Below are 14608 nucleotides of genomic sequence, written 5' to 3'. Positions count from 1 at the left end.
TCTTGTATCTGCTTTGGTGACTAATTTTTTATTTATTTAAAAGTCAGAGAGACAGAAAGAAACAAAGAAAGCACCCATCTGCTTCTTTATTCCTTAAATACCCACAACAGTCAAGGCTAAGCTAGGAGCCAGGAAATGAATCTGGGTCTCTCTTGTAGATGCCAGGGACCCAACTCCTTGAGCCATCACTGCTACATCCTGGGGTTCACAAGAGCAGGAACCTGGATTCTGGAGTGGAGCCATGACTCAAACCCAGGCATTCTGCATCTTAACTGCTATACCAAATGCATGGCCCACCTCTAGTCACTTTAAACTATATTTCCTTTTGGCTTAATAAATTGTTTATGATTACAAAAAAAATAATTTGTTGAGATAAAATTAAATCAGTTAACCCCTGAGTGTATGTTTAAGCAGCTTGCCTCCTCCACTATAGAGCATTGTGTCAGCATCCTGTGGCCTCCGTAACAGATTACCCCAAGCAAGGTGGCTTAAAACAACAGAACTCTCACATTTCTGGAGGCCAGAAGTTCCAAATCAGGTTACCAGCGCTGCTAGACTCCCTCCGGGGGCTCTGTGGTAAGATCTCTTCTGCCGTCTGATGGCTGCTGTTGTTCTTTGACTTGGGGCTTCCTGGCTCCAGTCTCTGCCTGACTCTCAGAAGGACATTTTTGACAGTATTTCGTATCCATGCACACAACCCAGGATAATCTCATCGCAAAGTTGTTACTGACATCTGTGAAGTCCTTAGCAAATAGAGCAGCATCCACAGGCTATAGGGAGTAGAATATGGACAGATCTTTTTGGAGGTCAGCACTCAGCCCCCTATAGGTATGTTAGTAGGTAGTAAGGTCGGCATTCTTAGATATCCCTAGCCTTGCACTGGTCCTGACCAGGAGCAACTGGCAGTGGTTATTTCCAAGACTATTTAGCATTTAATTCATGCGGTTCCAGAGTTAGCAGTAGACCCTAAGAAATGTGGACTCTCTACCAGATAGTTTATCCATTTATGCGGAGGATGTTCCCTACACTGACTTTGATTTCTTTTTTTTCTATTTCTTTTTTTAGTATTTATTTATTTATTTGAAAATAAACGTGACAGGAAGAGACAGAAAGAGACAGAGATTTTCATGCACTGGTTCACTCCCCAAATGGCCACAACGGCCTGGGCCGTGTCAGGCCGAAGCCTGGCGTCTGGAATTCCATCCCAGTCTCCCACGGGGGTGGCATGATCCCAAATACTTGGGCCATCTTCTGCTTTCTCAGGCACCGTAGCAGAGAGCTAGATCAGAAATGGAACAGCCAAAACTCAAACCAGTGCTCAAATAGGATGCTGGCATTGTAGGCTGTGGCTTAACTCACTGTGCCACAGTGCTAGCTGTTGCATATCTATTTAAGACATACTTAATATCTTTGAAAGATTTCTTTTTCACTCAGTGTTTGGTGTGAGCAGTGGTTCTAAAAGGTGTTGACCTTGGTCGTTGGGTTGGCAGGGGAGGGTACTAGTGTCTTCTCACTTTTTCCAATCTGTTTCACAGGGCCTACAGACGATGCTTTTGTATAGTGCTCAGTTGAACATTTTTATTGGATATAATTGGATATGGCTCATTTGATGGGGACTGTTCCAATGAGCAGCTGGCTTTCTTTTTTTAAGTGTTACATCTGTTTAAGAAAGAGTAGGAGTTGGCTTGAGGACACATGTCAGGTAATGCTCTATTTGTCAAACCAGCAAGCAGCTGGATTGAAAATTGTATCCCTCCCCTACCTGAGTGACATTAAAATAACTGATGCCACAGTAAGTCCATTCCAGCCTGTGGTTGCCCTCGTTAGCCACTGGAGCTTCAGCGAGCCACGTGAATGAGCTGGCTTTGTGACTGATGCCTACATGCTTACTACCCTGAATGACAAAGACAGTGTCTTATAGCCTTGGTTAGCTTCTTACTATAAACATGTAGAATGACGAGTCCATGCATGCAGGGTCCTCAGGAAGTGCTTTTACCTTTACTGCTGCTCCCTGAAAAGAAATCCCAGCACCATGTGCAGGTACATAGAGCTGGGTGCTGGGAAAGGTTTCAGTCTCCCATTGGAAGGGTGGGGTGAGCTATGAATTCACAGCTCAGAACGTGTTGAGATTATTTACTCAATATTTCTGCGTCCTAGTCTTCTGTGGTATGAATATTTTCATTTTCAATTTTATTTGGAGATTTTTTTTTTTTTTAGATAAAGTAGTTTTCTGTGTTTTTGTTTTGTTTTGAAAGGCAGAGTTAGGAGGAAAGAGAGAGAGAGATGTTCTACCTGCTGGTCTGCTTTACAAATGGCTGCAGCAGCCAGGCCTGTTCCAAACCAAAGCCAGGAGGCTTTAACTGGTCCCCCAACAAGGGTGCCAGGGGCCCAACACTTGGGCCATCTTCCACTGCCTTCCCAGGCACATTATTAGCAGGGAGCTGGATCAGAAGCAGAGCAGCCGGGACTCGAACCAGCATGTGTAGGGGATGCCAGCGTTGCAGGTGGCAGCTCAACCTGCTATGCCACAACACTGGTCCCAGAAGTACAGTGTTGATAGAAGCAGGAAGTGCATGAACAAATTTGTACTGAGTGAAACACTGTTTTTTAAAAGTTTATTTTTATTTATTTGAAAGGCATAGAGAGAGCGAGAGTGTGAGTGAGCAGGAGATGCAGGAAGAAAGAGGAGAGAGAAAGAAGCAGTCCACTGACTTACTGCCACAATGTTCACAACAGCCATAGCTGGGTCAGACTGAAACCAGGAGTCAGAAGCTCCATCAGGGCCTCCCACGTGCTCAGTAGGAACCCTATTACTGGGCCATCATCCACTGCCTCCAGAAATGCATTCGCAGGGAGCTACATTGGAAGCAGGGGCAGGCATTCTGACAATAGATGCAAGTGTCAGGTGTCCTAAGAGGCAGCTTACCCCAGTGTGCTACATCAGCCCAGAAATACTGTGTTTTTAGGAGGAAGACTATAAAGAATTTGGAGAACTGACGTTTTTCATTTTGCTAGTGAAGGAGACCAGAATAAGTACAGTTTTTTATGGAGACCTGTCACAACAAGAGAGGTCAGAAAGATCATCCCAGCATGTGTATACAAGGAAAGAGCTGGCATTACGTAAGGTTAGCACCTATATGTGGACACCGCTGGGGTCTCTGTCCACTGCGAGCTGTACTGATTGACTGATGGTAGTCCTGGTGTGGGGAGCTGGTAACTAGGAAGCCCGATGCACAGGGAGCAGCCCATTTTGCACCACAGACATGCCAAGGTTGTCCCTTTGATCTGTGGCCACATGGCTCACTTCATTGTTTGTTGTTTCCATTGCCTTGAAAATTGACTCTGCCATAGTTCTTCCTCAGACAGCAACCTCATTTCTCATGTCTGGGCTCTGTGCCATCATGTGAAGCTATAATTTAATCAGTCCGTATAGCATTACCAAAAAAAAAAAAAAAAAACCTTCTTGTGTTTTCTTGTATCCTGAGGTCTTATACACTGGGGGTTTGGGCAGTGATGCAGGTTGAAAATCCTGTCCCTAACCCCTCCCTGTAGGATTCAGAATTTGCCATTACTTCATATGGAAGCTTTGGAAACATTCGAGGTAAAAGCTAGATGGGAGAGGGGTAGCACAGAGCCCACGTGAGTTTGGCTAGTGGTGGGGAGTGTTGGGTCTCAGTGCAGTGCTGTCTCTGCCCCCTGGGTGCCAGCAAGCCAGTGAACTTGGAAAATCCTGCCTCCTCGTTCCTTATGCAACAGGCCCTGCACTTCCCTGCCTGTCCTCCAAGATTGAAGGAGGCTGAGTGAGCAATGACAAGAGTTGTTATTTTAATCAGGAACTTCACACTGGAAAAATATTTTTTTTCGGGTTAAGACAGAAAAAGTCTACTCATAATTCCTCAGCCAAAAAAAAAAAAAAAAGCTGTCATTTTAACGAATTTCCTATTCGTCTGTTTTCTGTTTGTATTTCACTTACTAATTGGGAGCAGCAGTCCTTATTTACTCATTGGGATTATACTAGCTAGATGAGAAGCTTATAAAAATACATAGTAAGGGATTTTCCAGAGACACTGAACAAGGCCACATCACAGGCCTCCGCTGGCGTGTCAGATGGCTGCGTCGTGGTTTCCGCACAGCCTCCCCTCGGTGGCTGATCTCGTGGCAGTGTGCACTGTCACTGCACCACGCCCTCTCCGGCCTGGGCAGGATTGCTTATTTCTAACTACTTTTTTTTTTTTTTTTTTTTTTTTTTTGACAGGCAGAGTGGATAGTGAGAGAGAGAGACAGAGAGAAAGGTCTTCCCTTTTTTTACCGTTGGTTCACCCTCCAATGGCCGCTGCGGCTGGCGCATCTCACTGATCCGAAGCCAGGAGCCAGGTGCTTCTGGTCTCCCATGCAGGTGCAGGGCCCAAGCACTTGGGGCATCCTCCACTGCCTTCCCGGGCCATAGCAGAGAGCTGGCCTGGAAGAGGGGCAACCGGGATAGAATCCGGTGCCCCAACCGGCACTAGAACCCTGTGTGCTGGCACCGCAAGGCGGAGGATTAGCCTGTTAAGCCACGGCGCCGGCCTCTAACTACTTCTTAAAGTGTCCATGAGTGCACTTCTCTGATTCACATTCTTCCACTGCCATCAGTTATGGTGCTGGAAAGCTTGCTGCTCTAAGAGAAAAATTAAGCATTTCTTTCTCACATGAGTAAAATCCATGATTTCATATGAAGATTTGATAGTGCATAATTTTAAGGAACTGCAATGATCTTTCCAGTTCCCAGAGGCTAAACTTCTCTGCAGAAACTTACTGAGTCACCTACAGGACTTCTTGTGTGCGTTTCTGAGTATCACGCCTGCCTTTTGGCTTTCCGAGGAGAGCAGCATAAAATGGGTTAACACTGCCATTGTTTTGCAATCCCTTTTCTATCCTGGACAACTAGGGGATGGTTCAGATAAGCCATAGTCCAAGGCAAACGATTGTGTCGTCAGAATAACCTTTGATCTGCCTGAACTTCTTGGAGCAGTCTCGTGTGTTTTGTGGTTGCTAGACTCTCTCTCAGGCTCGTTGGTAAGGATGGAGAATGTCAGTAAGGTTAGAAGTGTCTGGCTCTTTGTGTTGTGTGTGTTAATCCCTCACGTGTTTGCCAGTCTCTGGTGCTCAAGCTTAATTTGTGGCCCACGCACAGAAGCAAGTTGGACCTTTGCTAATGAATAGCCAAGAGAGTACTTTGAGAAATCTTTCTTCTCTTCTTAAAAATGAGAAGGACGGGGCCGGCGCCGGGGCATGGTGGATGGAGCTGCCCGCTGCAGTGCCGGCATCCCATATGGGTACCAGTTCGAGTCCCAGATGCTCCACTTCCAATTCAGCTCTCTGCTATGGCCTGGGAAAGCAGTGGAAGATGGCCCAAGTCCTTGAGCCCCTTGCACCCATTTGGGAGACACAGAGGAAGTTTCTGGCTTTGGATTGGCCCACCTCTGGCCATTGCGGCCATTTGGGGAGTGAACCAGCAGGAAGACCTCTCCTTCTGTCTTTGTCTCTCTGTAACTCTGCCTTTCAAATAAATAAATAAATCTTAAAAAAAAAAAAACACTTTATATATTAAAAAAAGGCCATCTTCTACTGCTTTCCCAGGCCACAGCAGAAAACTGGATCGGAAGTAGAGCAGCCGGGACACAAACTGCGCCCATATGGGATGCTGGCATGCAGGCCGCAGCCTTAACCCTCTGCGCCATAGCGCCGGTCCCAAATTTCCCTGATTTATCTCTTGCAGAAAAGCTAGTGCTTGCCACAGTTTGATCTGGTTTCAGGGAGTGGAAGAAGCCTTATGTTACTGCCTCTTGGGTTTTGATGTAGTCCTTGGTGTTTGTTTTAGTAGCATTTTTTGTTTTTGTAAGTTTAGTCATTTAATATAAACAAATCATTAACAATAATACTTCTTGGAGAAGTTGTCACAAGTTGTGACTGTCCATCTGACTACCAGATCATCTGTAATGGCGATTAACACCACAAGGTGGAAGGTACTGTTTTCCCGTGAGTGCAACGATTCTCCGTGCTGAGGTTCTGACTTACTAGGTCTGTGTTTCTCACAAGTTCCCAGGTGCTGCTGGTTGCAAGCCATGTTTTCTTAAGGGTCTCAGGTTCGGTGCTCCTGAGAAGCTTTTTGTTAAAGGAGATGAAACTCTTTGTTAACTAGTGAGCCTTCATAGCCAGTGTCGGACACCATGTCCCACTGCCCACAGCACAAAAGACTCCGGAGGGGGCTTTTTATGAGTGTCTTACAGCATGTGGCTACCAAAGATGAGGTGTCTCTTTGGAGATAAAGGCATCGTTGTAAACTATACCACACAATCTAACCTGTGCCTGTGGCCTGCCAAGAGGGTGAACCGAATTTACCCAGTTCCAGTGTGTTGAGCAAAAGATCATGGCATCTGCTGTGTTTTGCCTTGAATCTCTCGATTTGTTTGAAAGCCACAAAAACCAGCGTCACTATTTGTATACTCTTTTTTTTTTTTTTTTTTTGGACAGGCAGTGTGGACAGAGAGAGAGAGAGAGAGATAGGTCTTCCTTTTGCCGTTGGTTCACCCTCCAATGGCCGCTGATCCGAAGCCAGGAGCCAGGTGCTTCTCCTGGTCTGCCATGCGGGTTCAGGGCCCAAGGACCTGGGGCATCCTCCACTGCCTTCCCGGGCCATAGCAGAGAGCTGGCCTGGAAGAGGGGCAACTGGGACAGAATCCGGCGCCCCGACCGGACTAGAACCCGGTGTGCCGGCGCTGTAGGTGGAGGATTAGCCTGTTGAGCCACGGTGCCGGCCACTATTTGTATACTCTTAAAATGTTAAAAAAAAAAGGGGGGGGGGGGGCGGGGGACAAATTCCAGAGTTACGGCAAAATTAATTGTATGACATCTACATTGTGAACTTGGGTTTGCATAGTTTCTTGGGATGAAATTGGCCAGTGGATCAAAGGAGGATTTTAGTTTTAATTGTTAGAGTTAATGTCAGTCCTTTAGAGAATAAGAGGGAGAATAATGTTTCATCAGGAAGCTTTCAGGAATGAAGATTTCTGCACACAGACTTGAGTGTCTTTACCGTTTTATAGCCATCTCGAATCTTTGCTGAAATAGAAATATCGTTTCATGCAAGTGTTGGTCTGAGTATCTTTTTGATATCTGCAGATGAAAGGCCTTCTGGGAGAGCTTGTACTTCAGTACAATTCACAGCGAAGGAGCACACTTTCATGTATCTCTTGGCATTTCTGCTTGTCTAGTGCATTTCCTCCTGTGTTAAGATGAAAACTGTCAAGTTAGATGATCCATGTGTGAGGAGCTTTATCAAATTGTTCCAGGGAGCCAGTGTGGGCCCTTTGACAGCCATTGTGGAGGAGGCATGCATGCGCTGAAATGTTTTAATTTTTCTTCGGAAGGGCAGCAGGGATGTTAGCAGAGCGGTGGCTTGCCAAACAGCATGGCATAAGGAGGGTGGGAGGCCACTGGGAAAGTTTACTTTGGTTCAGTTCCGCAGACTCTCGGCTTCAGCTTTAGAGCTGATTTCACAATTGTGTGGCTCTTTCCAGAGCCACGGTCTGCCAAGTCACACACAGAGTTGGTTTTCGTGTTCTTCCAGGGTTTGGGGCAACTCAGTTCTCTTTGAGCCCAGATATGAAGGTGGAGGCATAGAGGAAGGTTGAGACTATTAATAATTCATTTGAGTTGACTGGAGTTTCTATTTTAAGTATTGAGAGCAAACAAGATAGTGTAGGATTAACTAAATTTAAAAATATCTTTTTAGCTGAGAATTGATCTTATTTTAATCAGATAGTATTAAAATTCAGATGAAGTATTAGGGAACAGCTAGCCAGTATATTGTTTCAGAAAGATAATGTTTCAAATTTTTTTTTGTCTTGATGTTTAGAGAACTTGTAGAAGCTTCCTTTTTTTTCAGTTGTTGTAGAACAGTACAGTTCTGAATCCATTATTGAGGTACCATGACTTCGGAAATTAAACAGAATTTTAAAAAGAAACGAAGTCAGCGCAGACTCACATTTGTGGTTTTACATTCTGTTCCTCTGCCATGCAGCCAGGTGAGACTGTGCACAGGATACACAAGATTAACTCAAATGGAACTTTCAGTTGGTTTTTTCTAGGAAAGTCTCTAGTTATTTCTCTGAGACCTCTCAGTTCCGATAGCCTTTATTTTTGTTTTTTGTTAAAAAATAATAGTGGAAAGAAATTTGCAAAATAGTGCTCAGAGTTTCCTAAAGCCATTGCTAACAATGGAGGGATGAGATTGTATTTTATTCTTGGATTTTTGATAATAGAAATATCTTATAAAAATGTAATAGCACAAAATGTGATGCTTTTTTAAACTGAAAATTAACATTATTTTTGAGGTTTTCAGTTATTATGTACTATGTTGAAATTTTGGACTATAATTTACTGACCCCCACATATTAATAAATCTTGAGAGTGATTTGATTATTGATATTTTTCACAATATTGTGGTAGATATCTTGATTCAACTTTTATTTTTCCCTAGAAATTAGGGTAAAAGTCTTAAGTTTTTTTATGGTGCTTGGTATGTGTCATCTTTTAAGGTTTTAAAATTTGGTTTCTAGGATTTGGGGACTTGTCACTAAATTTACTGAACAGAGAATTGAAAATTAGATGACGGATAATTGAGTCTCCTGACCCAGGTGTAACTTTGCAGTCTGATTGGTGATAGCAATGGTAGCGGCCCTCATCATTGAGAGTATATGGTGCTTATATAGCTGACATTGTAGGACATACTGATAATTGGTTAAAACAGTTTATAAAAGCAGACTAATACACTTGAGCCTAAATTAGTAAACTAAAAATAAATTCGCTTCTTAACCATAGGATTTGGTTTGTTAAATTGTAGGCCAAACAAGCTTTCAAACCACTGAGTACCATGACTTGGTTTTTTTCTAACATTAACAGAACAGTATTGTTCATGCTGACGGATCCATTTGTAAACTAGATCATGCCCTGCTTGGCTCCTGAATGCCTGGTGATAATGTGCCTTAATCGCGGGTTGGTGAAGCCAGACTAATTGCTTGTTGGGCACTTGGATCGCCTCTTTAATTTGCTGTATAATGTGGCCCTACCAGAAATACACAGTACATTGCCATTTATCTGAACTCTACAGAAAGCCTAATATTTTGCCCATAATCTTGTAAACAAAAGAAAATTGAATGATATTATAGAGAGTTGTAATTTGCAAGTACCGATTTTTAAGTGCCTTTGTATTCATTTTGGAAGATCTGCATAAAATGACTGCTATGGTTTATGTTAGTGTGATAGTTTTCTTTACCAAGGATTGTTTTACTTTGTGCTTTGAATGTGTATGTTTTAACTAACTATAGTTATGTGGACTTTTGAGATAGTCACTTATTTCAGACTGTGCCATTCACCTCAGCTGATTAGCGTTTATCTAGTTCCTTTGAATTTCATTTAAAAACAGAACCTAAGCTGTCATTCTCAGCTCAGAAGCACCCATCATAAGGCTCTCTTTATAATTTGTAGGAACACTTGCTCATGAGTCAGGAAGATGATTTCCTCTGTTTCCTTGGACTACCCAGCAAAGCAGCTCTGTACAAGATTTTCCCTCAGCTCTTTAATTGCTAATTTCATTCATTTAGGTAATGTTTAGTGAGCAGCTAAGTGCCAGGAACAGTTGTAGGTGTGGTGAATACCTCTGTCCTTTTTTTTTTTTTTTTCCGTCTCTTTATGACAAATATTTAGTTAGCCCAACAGGAAAATCTCAGAAGTGAATCTTAAAGAGTTTTAGTGGGCCGGCGCCGCAGCTCAATAGGCTAATCCTCTGCCTGTGGCGCCGGCACACTGGGTTCTAGTCCCGGTTGGGGCGCCAGATTCTGTCCCAGTTGCCCCTCTTCCAGGCCAGCTCTCTGCTATGGCCCGGGAGTGCAGTGGAGGATGCCCCAAGTCCTTGGGCCCTGCATCTGCATGGGAGACCAGGAGAAGCACCTGGCTCCTGGCTTCGGATCAGCGCGATGCGCTGGCCGCAGCGGCCATTGGAGGGTGAACCAACGGCAAAAGGAAGACCTTTCTCTCTGTCTCTCTCTCTCTTACTGTCCACTCTGCCTGTCAAAAAAAAAAAAAGAGTTTTAGTTACTCTAGGGGTGGAGTTTGGTGCAGTGATTAACAAGCCGTTTGGGATGCCTGCATCCTATCTCCAAGGGCCTGAATTTGAGTCCTGGCTCTGCTTCTGATTCAACCCGGAAGGTAGCAGATGATGATTCAAACAGCTGGGCCTCTGCCACCTATGTAAAAGACAGATTGAGTTCCAGGCTCCTGGCTGGGCCCGGTCCAACTCCAGCTGAGGGTAGGTATCTGGGAGTCAACCAGTGGGTGGACGATCACTTTCTGTCTGTAGGCCTGTCTACCTTTCACATAAAATGAAATTAATTAATTAAAATTATTTTAGAAAGAGCAATAAAATCAAGGAGCTCCTACTAAAAAATTTAATTGAAGCCTATATCGGTTTTTATTTTTAAAGAAATCAGTCCATGCGTGGCTTGTTTTTCTCTTCTTTTCATAGGTTATTTCTTATGAGGGTCATGGATATTCCTTATCTAAACTTGGAAGGACCGGACTGTAAGTAAATTTTTATTTTCTCATGCATGTACACATTTAAGTGTATGATTTGAAAGGGATAACAGGACAAGTATTACTGAAAAGGAGCCTTTTTCATTTAAAGATGGGCAATGATTTTGTGGTGGATATGCATGCTGTGCTTAAGTTAATGTTCCTTGGGCCTTTATATGTTCTGGTTTATGCACAAAGTGGAGTTTTAAAAATGTAACTTTTTGTTATTTTCATTTTCATTCAGAACTCTAATTTATAATTTCCTGTCAGTGTTTATAGTAGGTATTAAGACATGCTAGTCATGTCAGCAATGTGTTTAAATTTCTATTTTCCAGTTAGTTGAGTATGTATATATTCATGCTTAGTGGGCTGATTTTCTTTATTTCCTTCCTTCCTTCCTACCTTCCTTCCTTCCTTCCTTTCTCTCTCTCTCTCTGTTTCTCTTTCTTTCTCTCTCTCTGTTTCTCTTTCTCTCTCTCTCTGTTTCTCTTTCTCTTTCTTTCTCTCTCTGTTTCTTTCTCTTTTCTTAAAAAGCCTTGGAAGGCAACCTTTTTCAGAGGAGATTGCTTCTTTTTCACTCTTCCGTTCAGTTGCTCTTTTTCTATCCTTGTTTTATTTGCAGTCATATCTGTCACCAGCAGGTAGTAATAGGCGAATTATACTTTTTTTTTTTTTTGAAGAGTACTTATTTATTTGAAAGGGGGAGTCAGAGAGAGAAGGAGAAACAGATCTTCCTTCCACTGGTTCATTCCCCAAATGGCCGCAACAGTTGAGGGCTAGGTCAGGTTTATGCCAGGAGCTTCATCCCAGTCTCCTACATGGGTGCAGGGGCTGCAGCACTTGGGCCATCTTCTGCTTCCCCAGGCACGTTAACAGGGAATTGGATTGGAAGTAGAGCAGCTGGGACTCAAACCAGCACCCATATGGGATGCTGCCTTAGCTGCTATGCTGTAGCACTGGTCTGGAATTATGCTTATTGATAATAATCATTGAAATGATAGTTTGAGAACAAACTGCTCTTTATACTCCATGTTAGACTTAGATTTTAGTCTTTCTCACAGCAACCCTGTAAGCCACATATCACCATTCCCAGTGATATCGAGTGTTAGCTGAGAGTGGTTTGGGTGTTTGGCTGTCTCACTTAGAGTTCAATACTTAAGTTGTGGGTCTGGGATTAGAACACAGGATGGTGATTCAGGCTGCCTCTGCTTACAAACAGTCTATTTAGTTTGAATAGTATGTTATCTTATTCATAAATAAATAAATGTGTAGACAGCTAGATTGAAAAGCTAGAGTCAAAGTGTATGCATAGCCACAGCGTGAGACGCTGGCATCCCATACTGGACCTCCACTTCTTGTTCAGCTTGCTGCTGATGCACCTGTGAGGCAACAGATGGGTTGCACTTGGACTCTAGCTACCCAGGCAGGAAATGGGGTTGGAGTTCCTAGTTGCTGACTTCAGTCTGGCCCAGCGCTGGCTGTTGCAGGTATTTGGGGAGAGAACCAGCAGATGGGAGATCCCTGTCTTGCTCTCTCTCATTCTGTCTTTCAAATAAAAAAAAAACTTTAAAAAAAGAGAGAGAAAGAAAGAAAAATGTTTAGTGAAACTTCCTGAACAGAGCAACTTTTTTTTTCCCCTTTAATAATGTGTACAGGAACTTCATGAGAAACAAAGCTGTTGCTGCCTGAAATAGCTCAGGTTCACACTGTTGTGGGTTCCATAAAGTATCAGAGCCTGAGGACAACGTTACAATGGCAGAATCCTACCATTCTTAAAAGTACTTCTAGGACTTGTTTGGTAATCCTGAGGTACTTCTGACAGCTCCCCCAAGCTAGCTTGGGCTCAGTTTTGTAAAAGGATGACTGACTTACTTGCTTGATCACTTTTCAATGATCAACCTTTCATCAAACTGTGTCTTGTAGTGCAGCCTAAACGTGATCATGTTCTCCACGTGACATTCCCCAAAGAATGGAAAACCAGCGACCTTTACCAGCTCTTCAGTGCCTTCGGTAAGTAAATCACAAGTGCACATGTGCTTTTCAAGGTTTTGCACTTCTCTTGTTGTAAGTGGCCAAAGGCTAATAGCTTCTGCTTGCACACAAAAGAGTTTTTAATACACGAGGTTTTAATTTCCCTTGTGAAATTTTTTTGTAGTGTACTGATGTTTTTGTGCTACTATGATCTAAGAAACTTTTTTTTTTAAGATTTATTTATTTATTTGAAAGGCAGAGTTATAGAAAGACAGAGCCAGAGAGAGAAGTCTTTCATCCACTGTTTTATTCCCCAAATGGGTGCAGTGGCTGGTGTTGTGCCAATGTGAAGCCAGAAGCAGAAGCGTCTTTTGTGTCTCTCGCGTGGGTTTGGGGGCCCAAGGACTTGGGCCATCTTCTGCTTCTTTCCCAGGCCATAGCAGAGAGCTAGATGGGAAATGGAGCAGCCAGGACTCAAACTGGCGCCCATCTAGAACGCTGGCACTGCAGGCAACGGCCTTACCCACTACACTGCAACACCAGCCCCAATCTAAGGAACTTTTAATAGCACTTCACCACAGAGTGCTATTAATCCATGTGAAACAAGACATCGTTACTATGACTGTCCTTACTTCTGATCAGGGAAACTAGCCTCGGCTGAGAATAACTCATTTTAGGATGAAGTTCAGAGAGTGTTTATTTCCTGAGAGCAGGCCATCTCTGCTTCAGATTTAATTAAAGCAGCAAACACAGCTGTTGCAGCAGGCTGAGGTCTGATAGGGATGAGGCAGGGCAGTTCTTTCTTGCCATCGAGCAGTCTCTGGTTGGGGTTATAGAGGCGCTGCTGATTGTAGGCCTGCAGCTGTGCCTCTTTATTTTAACAAATGAAGTGTTTAAGGTGTTCTCTGGAAATTCTTGGATACAGTGAAGGTAGCACAAAGCTTCTTGTCCGGTAGTAATGTTTAGTAAACATGTATGTGTCTCCTCAGAGAACTCTGCTTAGCCATGTAGAAAACATTTGAAGGGTTTTCTTAAAAGATGGGAGATTTTGTTTTGACACTGGAGAAAAAAGAAGATACAGAGTAGAGACCCTGTGTGACAGGCACCATCATGCTGTTAGCACTGAGCATTTTAATCAGGGCTCGGTTCCTTCCTTCCTGTGTGCGTTTTGGTGTTTTATTTTTCTTTAAGATTTATTTATTTATTTATTTGTGAGTCAGAGTTACAGAGAGAGACAGAGAGAGAAAGAGAAATCTTCTTTCTTCTGGTTGATTCCCCAGGTAGCTGCAACAGCTAAGGCTGGGCCAGGCTGAAGCCAGGAGCCAGGAGCTTCATCCAGATCTCCCATGTGGGTGCAGGAGCCCATCTGCGGCTGCTTTCCCAGGCACATTAGCAGGGAGCTGTATCAGAAGTAGAGCAGCCAGGACTCTAACTGGTGCCCATATGGGCTGCCGGCACTGCAGATGGTTGATTAACCTGTTACATCGGAATATCGGCCCCAATCTTGGTGTTTTCTAAAATAAACATATAAAGACTTGACACACTTAATTTTCAGAAAAGTATTGAAAGCAGGTAGATTTCTGGAGCATTTTTCTAATCTTTGCAGATAGTGTAGATGTCTTCTGAAATTCTAGTCTTGCCTTTTAATTTAAAAACAGAGAAATGCAGTTGAATTTCAAGGCTCATTTCTTTTGGAAGCTTTTGTTTTTGTTTTTCATCTTAATAAGTTCTTATCCCAGTGTAGTCAAACTTCATTTAGCTAAATTAGGCAAAGTGTTCTGAGTAGGGTTTTTTTAGGTTTTTTTTTTTTTTAATTAGCTCTATAACCTTGGGTAGGGACCCTCTTATCTTTGCTCCCTTACCAGAGATAATAAGACCTATTTTGCTGACATGTCATGAGGATTAAATGGGCTGATCCATGGAAGGAATTTCGAAGAACATGTGGCATATAGCAACTACGCAGTGGAAGTTAGGTATTATTATTTACCTAAAAAGCAGCTCACACGCAGGGGTGAAGAGGTAACAA

General features: G+C 43.2%; 1 protein-coding gene across 2 annotated transcripts in view; it reads left to right on the top strand.

The window, feature by feature from the left end:
* PARN (poly(A)-specific ribonuclease) overlaps nt 1-14608 on the top strand; it is a 166655-nt gene that overhangs the window by 47625 nt on the left and 104422 nt on the right. For both annotated transcript variants that reach the window (XM_062179668.1, XM_062179669.1), the window contains exons 19-20: nt 10565-10620; nt 12535-12621. In XM_062179668.1, the coding sequence (XP_062035652.1) occupies nt 10565-10620; nt 12535-12621 (143 nt within the window). The remainder of the gene's footprint in view (nt 1-10564; nt 10621-12534; nt 12622-14608) is intronic.

The sequence above is a fragment of the Lepus europaeus genome, chromosome 21 (assembly GCF_033115175.1).
Source record: "Lepus europaeus isolate LE1 chromosome 21, mLepTim1.pri, whole genome shotgun sequence".
NCBI classification, from domain to species: domain Eukaryota; kingdom Metazoa; phylum Chordata; class Mammalia; order Lagomorpha; family Leporidae; genus Lepus; species Lepus europaeus.
This window is presented reverse-complemented; position numbering and strand designations above follow the sequence as displayed.